Source organism: Antechinus flavipes, chromosome 2 (assembly GCF_016432865.1).
Source record: "Antechinus flavipes isolate AdamAnt ecotype Samford, QLD, Australia chromosome 2, AdamAnt_v2, whole genome shotgun sequence".
In the NCBI taxonomy this organism is placed as follows: domain Eukaryota; kingdom Metazoa; phylum Chordata; class Mammalia; order Dasyuromorphia; family Dasyuridae; genus Antechinus; species Antechinus flavipes.
The window spans coordinates 350,543,384-350,560,885 of NC_067399.1; the positions used below are offsets into that span (position 1 = coordinate 350,543,384).

General features: G+C 33.1%; 1 protein-coding gene across 1 annotated transcript in view; it reads right to left on the reverse strand.

Annotated features, from left to right (window-relative positions):
* NIN (ninein) overlaps positions 1 to 17,502 on the reverse strand; it is a 123,003-nt gene that overhangs the window by 33,662 nt on the left and 71,839 nt on the right. Inside the window, 8 exon segments of the mRNA XM_051978054.1 lie at positions 949 to 1,070; positions 2,033 to 2,171; positions 2,458 to 2,547; positions 4,237 to 4,347; positions 8,914 to 9,088; positions 9,405 to 9,545; positions 9,851 to 9,987; positions 16,647 to 16,811. Of these exon segments, the coding sequence (XP_051834014.1) occupies positions 949 to 1,070; positions 2,033 to 2,171; positions 2,458 to 2,547; positions 4,237 to 4,347; positions 8,914 to 9,088; positions 9,405 to 9,545; positions 9,851 to 9,987; positions 16,647 to 16,811 (1,080 nt within the window).

The following is a 17,502-nucleotide window of genomic DNA, read 5'->3' on the forward strand; positions in this document are numbered from 1 at the left end:
TCACCAGGTGATCCTACAATGTCACAGTAATAGATATACTAAATGTCACCTAGTAGCTAAACTCTGAGTTTAGGTAGTTTCCAAGTAAAGAATCTTTATCTTTCTAGTTTTTTCCCCCCCCCAAGGCATAGTCCTGCTAAAATTGAAACTATACCAACAAATTTAACACTGTTTTTAGGTTGCTTCTGAAGCAGTGCAAATTAGCAAATATGTATATGTTGTATGTGGGAAATGTCAATCAGACTGAAAACATGCCTCCTTCCTAATGCAAATTTTTTTATTAGGATTTGTGATTTTACTGGAATAGAAATTCTCTTCATAAACTGGCAATTTATGTGTAACTTATTGTTTTAGGGAGTAGCATACATACCACTGTGAATTACATGGCATAAGTGATTCCTGTATTATTGTCGGGTTTGTCTGTTGTTTTTTAAATATAATTTAGAGATAGGAAACTAAAAACCTCATTTGGAAATAATTTCATAAATGTCAAGTAGAATTTAAAACTAACTTTTGGAAGTTAGATTTAAGGAAAATAAGATAAGCTCTTCATCATTTGAAGATGGGGGAAAGAAATAAGCATTTATTAAGTGCTACCATGTGCCTGCTACTGTGCTAGGTGCTTTACAAATATGATCTAATTTGATCTTTATAACAACTATTTCCCTATTTTGCAGTTGAAGAAACTTAGGCCGACAAAAATGGGTCAGCCAGACCAGGATTACAAAGCTCATAAGTGTATAGAGATATATTTGAACTCAGGTTTTCCTGACTCCAACCCAGCATTCTATCTATTGGATCAAATAACTTGAGAAAACATTTCTCAGACATAGAAGATTTTATGAAAAAAGCTTTTGGGAAACTCATAAAGATCTGTTGAAGTTCAAAAAAACTGCTTGCCCTTTTAGAAGATGAACATGTTTTTGAAGTTTAATGGTCAGTACTTACTTTATCCTTAAGTTCCAGTGTTAAACATTTCATGTCCCTGTGATGTTGTTCTTTCAGTTGTTCAATAATCAGTTCTGCTTCAATGCTCATATTTGATGGATCACAATTTTCAGAACCAAATCCTAAAATACAAATTACCCCATTTACAGTTTTCCTCCCCCTCTCCCCAAGAAAGTACAACTCTGGAATCTGAGATAAGAAATTTAACCTAAGAAATTTATCTATGCCTATGGTACTTCAAAGATAACTGCATGGTCAAAGAAGTTCCTTTCTATTCATTAGGTAAATATTTAGGTGAATTTGGGAGAGTGAAAGAGGTTGTTAGCAACAACTGCTTGTAGGGAGGTGATTTTCAACCCTCCTAAAATGCTAAGTCATTTGGCAGAAGTATGGTTGGGGGGCGAGGGGGGAAAGATGCATACATCTCTAGATGATCCAGCATACATATATGTATGTATACATATATAATTCTTGAGATCCACTATGGTTTACACCACATATTTGATTGCCAAAAAAGGAAAGATATCATATGATATGTTTGTCAATAACAGTTTTCAGGTAATGAAATTTAGACATTATCTAGACTAGAAGTTCTTAATCTTTTAAAATCATGAACACCATTCTCAATCTGGTAAAGCCTATGGACCATTTCCTCCAACCCCAGGCTTTGAATTTTTACCTAACATTCATTTCATCTCTCAGGCCATCAAGAAGCAATGTAGGGATGCAACAAAGACCCAGGATCCTCAATATATTCTCCATACCTAAGCATCCTCTTGGAATATATATATGTAGAAACTCAATAATAAATGAGTATCTAAGTCTAAGTAACCAAGAGGCTGAGATCAATATTATCAGCCAATAATCAAAATGACATTGTTTTATATCTGTTCATGACAGAAATTCCTAGATGAGTTATAGTTCTTAGGGATTAGGATTACAAAGAACAAAACATCCCCTTCTTCTCCAGACATAGTTGAATAGCTTAGTAAAATAATGATGATAAATTATTTTTACATTTTAGTTGATTTTAGTCAACGATCTCAACAAGGGAATGCTTCAAAAATGGGTTGGATGTTTATACCTTGGTCAAGATCTATACTGTGACGTCTCACATCAAGCTCCTTAGAAAGAGAGTTTTTGAAAGGAACTTTAAACACTTTGCCTTGAGAACGATATTCCTCCAGTTCAGACTGGAGTTCATCCACTTGGTCCTGTAACAGCTGAGGAAAAAGGCCCAAAATAAAATGAAAATAAAATTTTAACATTAAGGAAACAACAATTTTTTAAAAAGAGAGTAGCAAATCTCTGGTCCTTAAGGGCAACACAACAATGTGGTAAGCCTTTCCTTGAATATAACAGAAGTTTTACCCTCTAGCAAGCCCTAGTAACTCCAAACTCCATGAAGCATAAATTCTCTAAATTAAGGTGTATTTCATTTGCAATTTATATGATTCTTCAATAGCCATTATGCTTCAAGACAAATAGAAAAGGAATTCTAATGCTTACTCTGCATTGCTGTTCATATTCAATTTTCATCTGGATTAGCCTCTCTTCTTGCAAAAAGAACTCAGCACTGTGGGGATCTAGATCACCAAACTGCAAGAGGAAAAAAAAAGTAGAAAGTTTTCACAGATGTCCTTCCTTATCTATAGAGAAATTGATTTCTCTGTCTCATGCAGCATTATTCAAAAAAACAAACCAAAAAAAAAAAAAAAAACCAAAAAACCATCAAATACCTCAGAACAAAACATTAAATTCACTACAGATGACCAGGCTGCTATTTCTTAGTATCATGTAGCTTTGCCTGTTTCTTAAAAACACATTAATACAGATATTAGCAAAAACACAAATCGACCACTAACAATAATCCCAAAACAAAACTAAGCTACTTTAGTACAAGTTTTTTTTTTTTTTTTTTGATGAGGCTGTTTTCTTAATCATTTATCATCAAAATACATAAAAATAAAGAAAGAGCAGATCAAGAAATTGCTGCAACTTAAAAAAACTAGAAGAACATTAATTTAATGAATCTCTAAGGGATTAATAAAATTTAAAATGAGAAAACCATTGAAATGGATGAATGTTTATAAAATTTACATAAAAATATATTTTGTTTTATAAATTGACCAGATAACAAAAAAGGAAAAACAACCTATCAATGAACTCCTTATGAAAAAAATCTCCAGGAACAGATTCACAACTGCATTCTACCAAACATTAAAAGCACAAATAATTCCACTACTATATAAGTTATTTGGAAAAACAGGCAAAAAGGGAGTCCTATCAAATTCCTTTTATGACCCAAATATAATAATAATACTTAAACCAAGAAGAAATAAAAGAAAACTACAGACTAGTGAATATTGATGCAAAACAATTTAATAAATAAAAAAATACTAGCAAGGAGATTACAACATTATACCACAAAGATTATGCACTATAATTAGGCGGGATTTATACCAGGAATATCAAGGCTAGTTCAATATTAGGAAAACTAATTGACCATAACCAACAGAAAATTGAATTAGAATAGAAAATATACAATTTTTTCTCAATGTTACATGGCACCTAGACAATGACCAACCAGAATCAGAACATTATTTTTTAAGATTTTAAAAGTATCACATTCATTCTTTACAAATCATAATGTAATGAAAATTACATTCAATAAAGGGCAATGGAAAGATTAAAATTAATTAGAACCAAAATAATTATAAAGAATAAAAAAGTCAAAGAACAAATCTGAGAAACAATAATTTCATTAAAGAGAATTTATGGGATGCAGCAAAACCAGTACTTACCAGGAAACTTCTATATATAAACTCTGATATCAACAAACAAGGGAAAGAACATATTATTTGGTCATAACTAAAAAATTCAAAAAACAAATCCTCACTTAAACACCAAATTGGAAATCCTAAAAACCAAAGGTAAGATTAATAAAATTGAAAGAAAATTTATTTACTAATAAATAAAACTAGTAGCTGGTTTTATGAAAAAAAAAAAAAACCACAATAAACCAACGGTTAATTTGATTGGTAAAAAAAAAAAAAAAAAAAAAGAAAGAAAGAAAAAGAAAGAAAGAAAAACCAAAATACCAATATCCAAAATGAAAGGAGTGAACTCAGCAGAAAGCCTGGGAAGAGTCATACAGTCAGGAAAACATGGTATACTGTAATAGAAATATTATATGATGGATGATCTATTCTGAATGACAGCTATCACCAGCAATACAACATGTATTGCTTGTAATGGAGAAAAAAGAAAAAAAAATTTAAACCTGACCTTTTCTGATAGCACATTGTCCAAATTCTTCTGCAGTTTGGTGATTAAACTCTCATATTCTGTAAGCTTTTCTGTATTTTCCAGTAGTTCACTTTCTAAACGACTGTTCTCCTAGACAAAATTGAAAATAACATTTATAAAAAGTTTCCCTAACTTTTATACAACATCCTATCATCACTTATTAATAGAATTTCCTCCATTTTGAAATGAAAACCATTGTAATTGAATTTCAAACACTTGATTAAAAACCTAATCAAAATGGGCTTTTTGTTTTGTTTTGCTGTTCTGTTTTTAGAAAAGATACTGATAGTAGTAAGTAAATATTGGTAGCAAAGTAAAGAATAACACACATCTGGCACCCATAAAAAGAATAGTTGAGATCCACTGTGGTTGCTCCACATATTTGGCTATCAAACAGTCTTCTAAACTATAGGTACTATCCAGAGCATAAGGTGAAGTGTCCCTTCTCAGAATAATGTTTTTAAATGCATATAGCAAAATACAAAGGAAACCAACTGAAATTATCAAAATACTTTTAAAAACCAAGTTCATATGTGCCAAATTAAGACAGTTAATACAAACACAATACAAAATAAATTAAGAGCAGGCCTAAGGAAAACCAGATAGCAGAGAGATACATACAAGAAAAAATGCTAGATTAGGAAACATGAAACCTGCATTCTAATCCTGTCTCAAATACTAACTGTGTGAAAGGGGACAGTTACTACACCTGTGAGAGATTCAATTTCCTCATGTATAAATGGTTATAATAATATTTGCAGTATTTACTTCCTAGGATTTCCATAAAGAATGAAATCTGCAAATCTTAAATGCTATATAAATGGGAATTATTATTATAATCAGTAACTTCTTATTGATTATAAACAATAAATAATTATTTCTAGTTACTAGAGTAGTAGTAAATGGTGGCCAGAAAATTCATTCATTCAGGTACTCGTGAATGTTGGCCAGGACAAACTAGATTCAAGAAATGAAACAGAACTAATTCTAAAAGAGCTAATTCATTTGTGTAATGTCTAGTTGAAATTATATGGCCAAGGGGGCAGCTAGGTGGCGCAATGCACGAGCCCGGAATTCAGGAGATCTGAATTCAAATCACTTAATACTTCCTAGCTATGTGACCCTAGGCAAATCACTTAAATCCAATTGCCTCATCAAAAGAAATAAAATAAAATAAACTGTATGGCCAATAAAGCCCCAAAACACCTTCACTTGAGAGGAAAAATAAACAGATAAAATCAGCTTGCTTTCTTATTGCTGCTAACACTAGTCAAGGGTTATAGAATATTAGAGTTATTACTATATTACTATATTCTGTTATATAGAGTTATTACTCATTTATTATCTGCATTACTGTTGGTAATCTTATTTATTCTAGTCTTGAAGTTTAAGGTACAGAAGCTCTATTATTTTCAAACCACATTTAGCAAAACCTCTTCAGTTCAGTTTTAAATTCACTCTGGTTCATAACCCTGCATTAGAATATTAAAAGAAAACCAAGGCACTTAACGTACTTTATAAAAATCTATGCTTTCCAAATGAAGGTAGCCTAGCTGTAGCAGATCTAAAATTATATCATAAAGCAACAATCATCAAAACCATTTGGTACTGGCTAAGAAATAGAGTAGTTGATCAGTGGAATAGGTTAGGTTCACAGGACAAAATAGTCAATGACTATAGTAATCTAGTTTTTCACAAACCCAAAGATCACAGCTTTTGGGATAAGAGCTCACTACTTGACAAAAACTGCTGGGAAAATTGGCAGAAACCAGGCATTGACCCACACCTAACACTGTATACCAAGATAAGGTTGAAATGGGTTCATGATCTAGACATAAAGAATGCTATTATAAGCAAATTAGAAGAACATAAGATAGATCTCCACAGATCTGTGGAGGAGAAAAGAATTTGTGACCAAAGAAGAACTAGAGATCATTATTGATTACAAAATAGCTCATTTTGATTATAATAAGTTAAAAAGTTTTATACAAACAAAACTAACGCAGACAAGATTAGAAGGAAAGCAATAAACTAGGAAAATACTTTTAAATTCAAAAGTTCTAATAAAGACCTCATTTCTAAAATATAAGAATTCAACCCATTCTCCAACTGATAATGATCAAAGAATATGAACATAAAATTTTCAGGTGAAGAAATTGAAATTATTTCTAGTCATATGAAAAGGTGCTCTAAATCACTACTGATCAGAAAAATACAAATCAACACAACTCAGAGACACCACTACATACCTCTCAGATTGGATAAGAGAATAGGAAAAGATAACAATGAAAATGTTGCAGGGGATGTGGGACAACTGGGACACTGATACATTGTTGATAGAACTGTGAACAGATCCAGCCATCCAGCAATTTGGATCTATGCTCAAAAAGTTATCAAACTGTACATACCCTTTGACCCAGCAGTGTTACTATTGGGCTTATATCCCAAAGAGATCTTAAAGGAAGAAAAGGGACCCATATCTGCAAAAATATTTGTGGCAACCTTTTTTGTAGTGGCTAGAAACTGGAAACTGAATGGATGTCCATCAATTGGAGAATGGCTGAATAAATTATGGTACATGAATGCTATGGAATATTATTGTTCTGTAAGAAACAACCAACAGGATGATTTCAGAGAGGCCTGGAGAGACTTACATGAACTGATGCTGAGGAAATGAGCAGAACCAGAAGATCATTATATATGACAACAACAAGACTATATGATGATCAATTCTGATGGACATGGCTCTCTTCAACAATGAGATGAACCAAATCAGTTCCATTTGTTCAATAAGGAAGAGAACCAGCTACATCCAGTGAAAGAACTATCGGAAATGAATATAAACCACAACATAGCTTTCCATTCTCTCTGTTTTTGTCCACTTGCATTTTTTATTTCCTTCTCAGGTTATTTTTACCTTATTTCTAAGTCTGATTTTTCTTGTGCAGCAAAATAACTGTATGGATACGTATACATATTTTATATTTAACATATACTTTAAGATATTTAACTGGTATTGGTCTACCTGCCATTTAGGGGAGGAGGGGATAAGTTGGAACAGAAGGTTTTGCAAGAGTCAATGCTGAAAAATTACCCATGCATATATTTTGTAAATAAAAGGCTATAATTTTTTTTAAAAATGAGATGATTCAAACCAGTTCCAATTGTTCAGTGAAGGAGAAAGGCATATACACCCAAAGACAGGCCTGTGGGAATTGAGTATAGACTACAACATAGCATTTTCACGCTTTTTGTTGATGTTTCCTTGTAGTTTGTTTTCCTTCACAGATTTTTTTTTTCTAGATCTGATTTTTCTTGTGCAGCAAGATAAGTATATAAACACGTATACATATATTGGATTTAATGTATATTTTAACATATTTAACATGTTAAATCTAGGGGATGGGATGGGAGAAAAGAGGGAAAAATTTGGAACAGAAAGTTTTACAAGAGTCAATGTTGAAAAATTACCCATGCATACGTTTCATAAATAAAAAGCTTTAATAATTTTTTTTTAATCTATGCTTTCAAGATAATGGGCAGGGATAGACATGGGACATTTTATTTCAGCAACTTCTATGGTTAAGATAATTTTCCTCTGCCAATGTAGGCAAATGACAGCTAAAGTGATTTGTCCAAAGTCATATGGTCAATATGATTCAGAGGTGTTAAGTCCTGACTAGCTCCCTGGAGGCCTCAGGATCAACCAGAGTCAGGATAAATTAAAGTCCTTGGTCTTTAGGGGGAGAAGTGAAGGAGAAAGACAAAGTCACCAATGTCTCTTCTTCTTGTCCTCCAGTAAAGTCCCTTTGGCCTGTCTCACCCCACCCTCTAATCCTTGCCTTATCTTAATATCAAACATTGAGAAAGCACCAAACAGTGAGAAGAGCCATTTATCCAAAACATATGCTAATAGAGTCACTGTCTCACATTGTCTCACATTAATAGGTAATTAGCCTTAAGTGCTCAGTTGTCTGATTCAAGAACACCTTTTCATAGTTTCAGCCCTTTACACAGAGGTTCTGCTGGAGCTCAGGATTCAAACTACATCTAACTACAATGATATAATATGTGAATTAACTAGATGTTTCATACAAGAAATTTGATGAGAGACAGAAGACAAAAGCCAAACACTAAGTACAGGTAGAACCAAGATCTAAACAGGTAATTCTGTTACTTAATGCCATGGCTCTACAAGCCACATCTAAGAGATAACTAGATCAAATACAGCAACTAAAAATAATCAGGACTATTCCCCTTCCAGATGTTTCCTAGGCATTTCCTTCTCTGAAGGATTTTGAATGTGGAATGTTGTATATAATTTTATTTTTATTACTTAATGTAAAGGATTTCTTTCTATGAGGGGAAGGAACACTGGGAAATGCAGATGATAAGATAAATTTTTTTTTAAGCCTTCTCCCAAAAAGTACTTATATCTCAAAATAAGGAAGAATTTATTATATGGCTATTATTCTGGTCAACTATGTGATAGAATCTAGGAATCAGGATACCTGAATTTTAATCTTAATTATTACTTAGGCAAATTATTTGACCTTTCTCACCCAAGATTGATGTAAGGAACAAGTAAAATAATAAACATATAACTCTTTGTTAATCTTAAAGCATTATAGAAATGTTGGCTATCTGCTTTGTTACCTTTAAAGAAAAGCTAAGACGGTCCCGAATGTAGCTCTCTTCAATTTTCACTTTTTCTATTTCCTGTTCCAGTTCCAAATGCTGTTTGTCCACCTGCTGCAGGAGCTGTTCTCTCTCCTTTTGGATGTCATTTTTGAAGGATGCTATCTTTTCCTTGTATATTTCCTCTAGTTTCCTACATATAAAGTGACCAATAAATTGCTATAATCTAAAACCCAGCTTATATGAAATCAGCTTAAAGTCACATAAATGTAAAAAAAAAAAAATCAAATTGATGAAAAGGATCTTGAAAAAAATCATTTTATCTCCTGCTTTCCTTTAGGCAATCACATAAACCATTACAACAAGCAACAAATAAATTCTCATTTATTTATTTATTTATTCAGATAATTAGAAACAGTACTATAAGGTATGTTTTGATGATACCAATACAATCAATGTTTTATGATAAAGAAGTAGGGAAATAAGCTTCCAACTGTTACTGTTCTTACTTTAACTTGCATTCATATTGGTGTTCTATGGCAGCATGGTGATCATCCACTTCAGAAGCCATTAAAGACTTTAGTTTCTCAGCTTTTTCAAGATCCCACTGCAACTTCTCTTTCTCTCTGGCTACTAGGTCAATTTGCTCCCTGGAGCAAGATATAAATTGAGTTAAAAGCCCATTCTTAAAACAAATTCCCCAACCCAACAGGATTTACAATTTCCCAAACCCTTTTCTTAATGCCTTTTTTTTCCCAATGACTCAATACTTGCTTCTTTGGGTAACAAAAAGTCACTATTAAGAATATTTCAAAACTTTATTTATAACACAAAGAAAGCACTACCTTTAAGGATACCCAAGATCTTCCATGTTTGCACACAAAATAGAAGAATATTTATCTGAACAAATTACTAAATAAGAATTGGAGGACAAAGTACCATCTGATCAACTCACAACAAGTGCCTGATCTCAGTCTTGAAAGTGGCCAAGGCTGCCTGGTGCATGCCATTTTTGGTAATCAAAAGCTCATTTTCTAGTGCTAAGGTCAATTCCATTAAGTTGATATTTCTATCAAGTCTGAAATCCAAGTCCTAGAGAAAAGTAAAACATAATCAGTTGAAAGCAGCTAATAATCCTTTCTTTAGAGACTAAAAGGAAAGAAGTTTATACAGCTTAAAGAGTAAAATTTTTGGTCCTTGATATAACAGTCATATTCCATTACTTTTATGTGTTATATTCAGCCATTCCCCAATTGATGGGCATCCCCTCAATTTCCAATTTCTTGTCATCAGAAAAAGAGCTGCTATAAACATTTTTGCATTGATAGATCAAAGGGTATGCACAGTTCTTGTAGCTCTTTAGGCAAATTCCAAATTATTCTTCAGGATGACTGAATCAGTTCACAACACCATCACCAATGCATTAGTATTCCAATTTTCCCAATATTTATCATTATCTTTTCCTGTCTTCTTAGCCAATCCAATGGGTATGGGGTAGTACCTCAGAGTTGTTTTAATTTGCACAGATAATGTGATTTTCAAATATAAGAAAGAAAACAAAATGAAGTTTTTTCTTAATGAGAAGTCCTGGGGTATGAGAGATGGAGCCTCTGACCTCTGGTCCTCCTTCAAATTCCTCTTCCAGCCTTGAACCAAATCCAAGAATTCTACTTAGGCTGCCCACAGCCAGTAGTATCAGTGCCTCACTGCTTCTGCTGTCCTTTTCACCCAATGCTATGTCTCAGGCAGCACAGCTGGACCAGACATCTCTTATCAAAAGAAATTGCCTCAATCTTCCTAGCTCAGATATATGACTTCCCAAACTATTCAGAAAATGGGATCAAAGTTACCTCACAATCCAGTTAGCCCCAGTGTTCCCTGCGGCCTGTTTCAACACAGCTAGCCTGGAAGTGTTCACTGCACACAATACACATAGTCACTATTCTTCCCAACTCTTGTTTTTTGTTTTTAACCACTGTACACACACCACTGTACACTCACCCTGAGGTACTATTTTGTCTTGTTTGAGGGAACTCTAAAGAGCTTAGAATTTTCTGACCTACTCCACACTCTTCACAGAATCTTCTTCCAATAATTCTTAAAAGTGTCTCATATTTTCTAAGAAGATATTTTTCTTCTTTTTCTTTTCCCATTCTTTTTACTGTTTGTTTTTTTTACTGTTTTATGATGTTTTCTGAAATCAAACTTCCAGTTGTCCAATTTTTAAGCAATTATTTTCTTCAGAAGGATTTTGTATTTCTTTTTCCACTAATCCAATTTTACTTTTTAAGGAATTCTCTTCAGTAAATACTTCTTTTATCATTTGACCCATTCTGGTTTTTAAAGTGTTATTTTTATACCTCCTTTACCAAACTGCTAACTTGCTTGCATCACTTTCATTTCTTTATCCCATTTTCTCTTCATCTCTCCTTTTTGAGCTCTTCCAGTATCCGAGAAAATTCCCATTTTTCTGTGCACATAGCATCTTTGATCTTCTCTGTCATCACAATAACTTGATAAGTCACAAATTGCCAAAAAAAGGATCTCCTATAATCTCCTTCTAACCAGTTTTCTGACCTCCCCTTAACATCAGTGAGCTAAGAGCTCTGGAAGCTGTCACTGCTTTCACTGATCTGATTCAACCATTCCAAAGGTGTGCTGCTTGTTTGCTGAGATGCTGCCTGTAATGACCAGTCTGTACTGGGTAGTGCTCCACTTTCACCTCAGTAGGACAGATTTTTCTTGCGGACTTAAATTGTCTCATGCTGGAAAACTATTTCATCCCATCTTTTTGATGTATCTGCACTTGCAGAATCCATTTTGAGGCCTCATTTTAATATTATTTGGAAGGGAATTTGGATTTTGGAAGAAAAAATCCTTGGCTCTGACCCTTAAAAGTTTGCTTATTTTTTAAAAAGTTATTTCTTAAGTTATTCTTGTTTTTGGAGAGCAATTTGGAACTATGCTCAAAAAGTTATCAAATTGTGCATACCCTTTGATCCAGCAGTTTTTCTACTGGGATTATATCCCAAAGAGATCTGAAAAGAGGGAAAAGGCCCCAACATGTGCAAACATGTTTGTGGCAGCCCTCTTTGTAGTGGCAAGAAACTGGAAACTGAGTGGATGCCCATCAATTGGAGAATGGCTGAATAAATTATAGCATATGAATGCTATGGAATATTATGGTTCTGTAAGAAAAGATCAGCAAAATGATTTCAGAGAGGCTTGGAGAGACTTACATGAACTGATGTAAAGTGAAATGAGCAGATCATTATACACGGCAACAACAAGACTACATGATGATCAATTCTGATGGACGTGACTCTCTTCAACATTGAGATGATTCAAATCAGTTCTACTTGTTCAGTGATGAAGATAACCATATATACCCAAAGAGAGAACTATGGGAACGGGGTAGAATACAACATAGCATTCTCACTCTTGTTATTTGCTTGCATTTTTTCTCAGTTTTTCTTTTTCTTCCTTCTTGATCTGATTTTTCTTGCACAACCAGATAACTGTATAAATATGTAGACACATATTGGATCTAACATGTATTTTTGATGTTAATTTAACATTGTATTGAACATGTATTGGACTACCTGTCAGATAGGCGTGGGAATGGGCGAGAAGAAGAGGAAAATTTGCAACAAAAAATTATGTAAGGGTCAATGTTGGAAAAACTACCCATGCATATGCTTTGTAAATAAAAAGCATTAATAAAAAAAAAAAAGATTCATTTTTTGGTATATTGAAATAGATTTAATTTCATTGATTTATTTTTTTTCCTTTTTAAAAAATAAGCTTTTATTGATATCTTCTGTGTCTTACATCATCATGATTATCTTCCCCCTCCCAGAGAATCATCTCATGAAACAAATATTTTTAAGTGGGGTAATAAGTCAGTACAAATGATCAATACACTGAAAAAGCATGCAATGTGTCCTCTTGTCTCTCTTCATTTATATTGTACAGATTCCTGCCAATTCCTACATAATTGAAATATTGTTTAATGCTAAGAATTCTCCTCTATTCATCATTGTGCAAATAATCCTTTTCCCTCTTTTTGGAGTTATTTGCCTCCCACTCCTACGGTTGCCAATTGTCTCTAGGACAACTTATTCGTCTGCTGTAGAATGAATGTATCCTCTTTGAACATCAAATCTCCATTGTAATGTCCCCATTGCCTTCTATGGAATTTCCTCATGGGAACATTGTTATTATAATCACTTGCCATCACTGAAACAGACCTGCCCATTTATTTCTCCACATTTCAGTCCCTCTCTGCCTTCTCATCCATTTTCTCTTAGGTCTTCTTTCTGAGAGACCACAGGAATTATCTTCCTTCATAGTGAACTTTAGATTTTATGAGGGTTCACTATTTACTTTTCTCTTTTTACTTCCCTTTCCATTTTTATATGCCTCTCCCCTCAGCCATTCTGCAATGCATTTTCATATACAAACACACACAAAATTATTCACCTGTACATGGCTGAAAATCAGGTTTATTTCTCTATCAAAACTATTTCTGCCTTCACCTTTGTGTTTCCTTATATACTTTTAGAAGGATACGGCTTAATGGTCTTTCTGTTGCTATTTTGTTATTACTGTTGGTATTTACTCCATGAGTATTTTGATCTTTTTTTTTTCCTGCCTTTTTTGAAGATATTTTCCTCATTAATAGTTGCACTTGGGTTTCAAAGTATATCATTTCTTGGGCTCTTGTGATCTTTTGAACAAATGTAATTGCTTCCTGCAGTTTTGGGTAGATACATGAGTCCTGTGTTATACAAATTTTCTTTCCTTTATAAATGAGATTCTTGTCTTAGTTCCTTGCAGGATTTGTTGTTATGTCACTGAAACTGATAATTTAACCATGGTAATTTATCCACCATGTTTGTTAGAGACTTACACTTTTTTTCTCTTCTGAACAAAATTATTGTATTCTTTTGATTGGCACTTTTTTACCTGTTTAAACATTCTGGGCAGTTAGTTTTCTTATATTATTTCTTGCATTCAAGTTCAGAGGTTTTTTTTTTTTTTTTTTAAAACATGCTTCCTTCTGGAAGCATTTATACATACATATTATATATTTACTTATAATAAGGATTATAGATTGTTTCTATGTATCCTGTCTTGAGAAAAATATGTGCTTGTATAAATATTTAACTTTTTGTTTTAATACTGTGTGTGTGGGGGGGGGGGGGGGGAAGGGGGAGGTTCTTTAAATTTTCTTTCATTGTATTTGCATTCCCAATCAGTAGTTCTCTTTTCTTTTCCTTTTGGTGAAGTACCCCTACTGTGGATTCAAGTTTTCCTATTCTATTTATTTCTGAAGACCATAAATTCTGTTTTAACAAATATTTTCTCTTAAATCATTTAAAAACAAGCATGTTTCTAGGGTCTCTCTGGAGTACATCATGCTATCTTCTTCATTAGCATAGATTCATTTTTCTTTTTTTCTTGAAAAATTTATTCATACATATTTTGACTCATTTTGTTGATCTGGAGACCTTGTTCCCTTCTGTTACCAATGCATTATTTCTCTGATATTTTATTGACTTATGCTAACTTGAGTTTTATTCCTGTTGAGATCTTTGGTAGTTTTAGTCCTTTTTCCTGTTCACTTTCTGACTTGTCCTTTGATGATGGCTTCCCTAGGGACTGGATCCTAATAATCTCAGTTTTCTCTGCTGGCCTCAGTGTCTGCTCTATTCCACTGAATACACTTCTACTGCTGGAAAGCAGTATACTTTCCCTCTGACTTGGTGGAGTGTCGCCTATTTGTTGCTCTAGTTCCTCTATTCCTTAGCTCTCTTATCTAAGTACTGTTGAAGCACAGAATGTTCCCATGCTACAAGCATAGCCAAAGAAAGCTTTTCATTTTCTATGATAAAGGAAAGATGAGGACAACCAATTGAGCAAATGAGCTTGTGGGTCAAACTGTGCATCCCTGCTGAAGTATGATGGACAGTGAGGAAAGAGGTACTGAATTAGCATATTAAGGGTTAGAAATTTGCTTTCTCTGTTCATTGGGCTTTTTTCTTCTTGATGTCTCAGAATGTGAAAAAAGCTGAAATTATTTTATCAGATCCTCTTTTGAAGTGGTTTGAGAAGTTATGAGGATCAGAAGTTTCTTGTTCTCTATCTTATTGGTCACATGACTAGCTATTATCTATTAATTTTGCTAGTATTAACAACTATAACCTGTTTGTAGTGGCTAGAAACTGGAAAATGAATGGATGCCCATCAGTTGGAGAATGGTTGGGTAAATTGTGGTATATCAGTGTTATGGAATATTATTGTTCTATAAGAAATGACCAGCAGGATGAATACAGAGAGACTTGGAGAGATTTACACAAACTGATGCTAAGTGAAATGGGCAGAACCAGGAGATCATTATATACTTCAACAACAATACTGTATGAGGATGTATTCTGACAGAAGTGGATTTCTTCAACAAAGAGAAGATCTAACTCAGTTTCGATTGATCAATGATGGATAGAAAAGCTACACCCAAAGAAAGAACACTGGGAAATGAATGTAAACTGTTTGCATTTTTGTTTTTCTCTCTGGGTTATTTTTACCTTCTGAATCCAATTCTTTATGTGCAACAAGAGAACTGCTTAGTTCTGCACGCATATATTGTATCTAGGATATACTGTGACATGTTTAACATGTATAGGACTGCTTGCCATCTGGGGAAGGGGGTAGAGGGAGAGAGGGATAAAGTTGGAACAGAAGTGAGTGCAAGGGATAATGCTGTAAAGAAATTTTTTTCAAAATAAAAAAAAATTTAAAAAAGAAAAAAAAAAGAATGAAAAACAAACAAACAAAAAAAAATCACCTCAAAAATTCTAGTAACTTTTTCTTCTTCCCTATCTCTCATCCTAATACCTAAATATTTGCCAAGTTTTAGATACTGTGTTTACTTTGGTAATAATTATTTCATCTTTTCGCTCTTGACTCATACTGCCTGTGATAATTTAAATCTTCCTTTTAGTTTACCCTCTTCGCTAAGGCAGATAACATTTATATAATGCTTAAACATATATAAAGTGTCTTATATACACTGAGTTCTATCTTTAATTTTCTTCCTCCTCTCCATTCTTCATACAGTTTCCAAAATAATTTGAAATAACAAAAAAAAAAATTTTTTTTAATAATGTGTGTGTGCAATAAAAGTGCAAGCTTGATCAAATTACCTGAATACCAAGGCAGCTGCAATAGACTTGGGATGGCAAATGCTATCGATATCCAAAAAGAGAACTATGGAGATTGAATACGGATCAAAGAATAGTATTTTCACTTTTTATTTCTTTTTTTTTCTCATGGCATTTTCCCTTTTAGTCTGATTTTTCTTGCACAACATGACAAACTGTATACATTTAACTTATATCAGATTATTTGCCATCTTGGAAAGGAAGAAAAATTTGGAACAAAAAGTACAATTTGGATGCTACTGTTTCCATGAAAGTTTCCCTAGGTCCCCTGCCTAAGTGAAAGAAATTTCTCTTTCTTCAAATTTCTGATATATGATAATATGTTGTCTCTTCTTAGTCTTTAGAAATGTTAACTTCTATTAAACTTAATTTATTAAGTTATAATTATTAATAGTTATTAATTTATTAAGTCATTAATAATCACTAAATAAATTAAGTTATTCAATTGTTAGTGTTCAAAAGTAGAGTTTTGAAAAGAATTATTATTAGGATGTTTCTTTCATCTTGCTAATTTTTGTTCTAAGTTACCTGTAGGATCTCCTGGCCATTCTCAATACCCTCTTCATTCCAGGTGTCAAGTATTTGCTCCACAGAACCATATCCCATTCCATCATCAAGGCAGGAGAATAATCGGAAGGTAACTGAACTTGAAATTGCAGAAGTCATGGTGCGTCTCCCACTTTCATCAAAAGACTAGAAAAGAAGAGAAATTCTGTAGGTTAAGCTTGATCCTGTACATTTCACCACTACAGTAGCTAGAGGTTGGTTAAAAGACTGAGATTTATTTATCCTATTTATGTGACAAAAGTCATGTTGTTCTAGAAAATAGTAAAGATAAGAAAGAAGTCCTTTTGCTTTTTTGATCTTCTTCTTAGAATACTAAGACCATGAAATTCACTTAAAAAAACAACCTACCTAATAGGTTTTCTAAACTGAGTAAAGAAGTATGACCTAAAGCACATAATTCAAAGATAATATTAATGGACTAAACAATGGGATTATTAAAAACACAAATATCTGAAAAACTATTTTCTCTTTATCTTACTCCTCAATATTTATAGCCAATAATTTTACAGTATAAGGATGTTGCACATAAAAATTCAATTTTTTAACTCCCAAAAGAATTTCTGGCAATAAATAGTGATCCTTTAGGAATGTGAGGTCAGTTATTGCAGATACCTTCATGGAAACTTAATCATTTCAGATATTTAAAGGGTCAAAAAGAGAAGGTAATTTGAAATATCTTTATGTCAAATTATGTGAAACTGAAAAAATGGTTACCAACAACAGCTAGTAGTAGAACCTGCCCCACAGCAAAAGTATTCCCACAATTCAGGTCAAAGAGTATGAAAATTTTACTATTGCTTCCTTTTAAATTAGATTT